The sequence below is a fragment of the Chinchilla lanigera genome, unplaced genomic scaffold (genome assembly GCF_000276665.1).
Source record: "Chinchilla lanigera isolate Chin_1 unplaced genomic scaffold, ChiLan1.0 scaffold00024, whole genome shotgun sequence".
Taxonomy (NCBI): Eukaryota; Metazoa; Chordata; class Mammalia; order Rodentia; family Chinchillidae; genus Chinchilla; species Chinchilla lanigera.
The window spans coordinates 7353702-7354886 of NW_004955425.1; the positions used below are offsets into that span (position 1 = coordinate 7353702).

The 1185-nt window shown below is 55.6% G+C and overlaps 1 protein-coding gene across 1 annotated transcript in view; it reads left to right on the top strand.

The window, feature by feature from the left end:
* Positions 1-262: 262 nt before the first annotated feature.
* Dkk1 (dickkopf WNT signaling pathway inhibitor 1) overlaps positions 263-1185 on the top strand; it is a gene marked incomplete in the record, with an annotated part of 3636 nt that continues 2713 nt past the window's right edge. The window contains 3 exon segments of the mRNA XM_013514768.1: positions 263-518; positions 628-743; positions 930-1185. Coding sequence (XP_013370222.1) covers positions 263-518; positions 628-743; positions 930-1185 — 628 coding nt within the window.

Consider the following 1185-nt stretch of genomic DNA (forward strand, 5'->3'; position numbering starts at 1 on the left):
AAAAAAAAAAAAAGAAAAAAAATAGCCTGGATGGAAGAGCAATGACACCAGGGAACTAGGGCTCTAACATGTTTTTATTGACTAAAAATTTAAAAGCATGACGACTTTCTTTTACAGCAGAGATGCTTTGTTAGATTGATACACTGATTTAAGTGATGTGAAATTCTCTCCTTGGTTCACTTCCAGCTGTCCTCTTCCACGAGGTAGCCTGGGGTGGGGTCCTTCTTCCAGGGACGGGTTTGACTTGGGATAGGAAACACTAATGAGGAAATCAGGCCCTGAGGGTTTGGTTTTCATATCTCCGTCCATTAGTCCTCCACCGAGAAGAGGGACCCAGGAGCGACGACTGACCCGCACGGTGGACCCTGTCCGAGCTGGCTCCGGGCGCTTTGATCTCCCTTGTCTGCCTAATCAAGTTCATCTACTGCGCGACCCACTGGAGTCAAAGCGCCACATTAAACAGCTTGAGGAGGGTCATTTCCCTCTTTCCTCCACCCCGATCTCATTTCCAAATCCCGGTCTGTCGCCTCCCTCTCTAAACTTCCCATCAAAAGAGAATTAGTCCTTTTCCCTTTTTATCCCCGTTTGATGTGCAAATTTTCTTCTCTTTGCACATTTTTCTCAAAGTGGAAAGGAGAGGTCGGGGGCGGGGTGGGGCGAAGCAACTGGAGGAATCTGAAGACCGGGAGCTCAGCAGGTCTGGACGTCGCGAAGCTAGAGGCTCGGCCAGCAGCTTGCACCTGGTCCTCTCGCAGAGCTGTTCCCTAAAGCCTTCGAACTGCTGATCAGGTTATGTTTTAAACTGAATATTGTTCGCGTACACAATAAACTAATACTGGCTTAGGGGAGGGGAGAGGGAAAGGACTTTGCAGTGAGTATCACCGCTGGGCTGCGGAAAGGGTTTCAGATGCAAGTAATTCCCCGCCTAGCGCAGGACGGCCGGTCCCGCCGCCAGCACGGTCCCTCGAAGGTGGCCCGCGGGAGGGGCGGGAGCCGAGCCCCCTCCCGCCCCGCGCACCGCCGGCCCCTCCCCGCGCTTTGAAATCCCATCCCCGCTTTGTTGTCTCCCCGGGGCCGGGACGCCGCCGCCGTATAAAGGCAGCCGGGCGGCGGCGGGGCGCAGAGCTGCGGGCGCCCTGCAGTCGGACTCGGGCTGGGACCGCGCCGGGCTGGGACCCGCGCTGG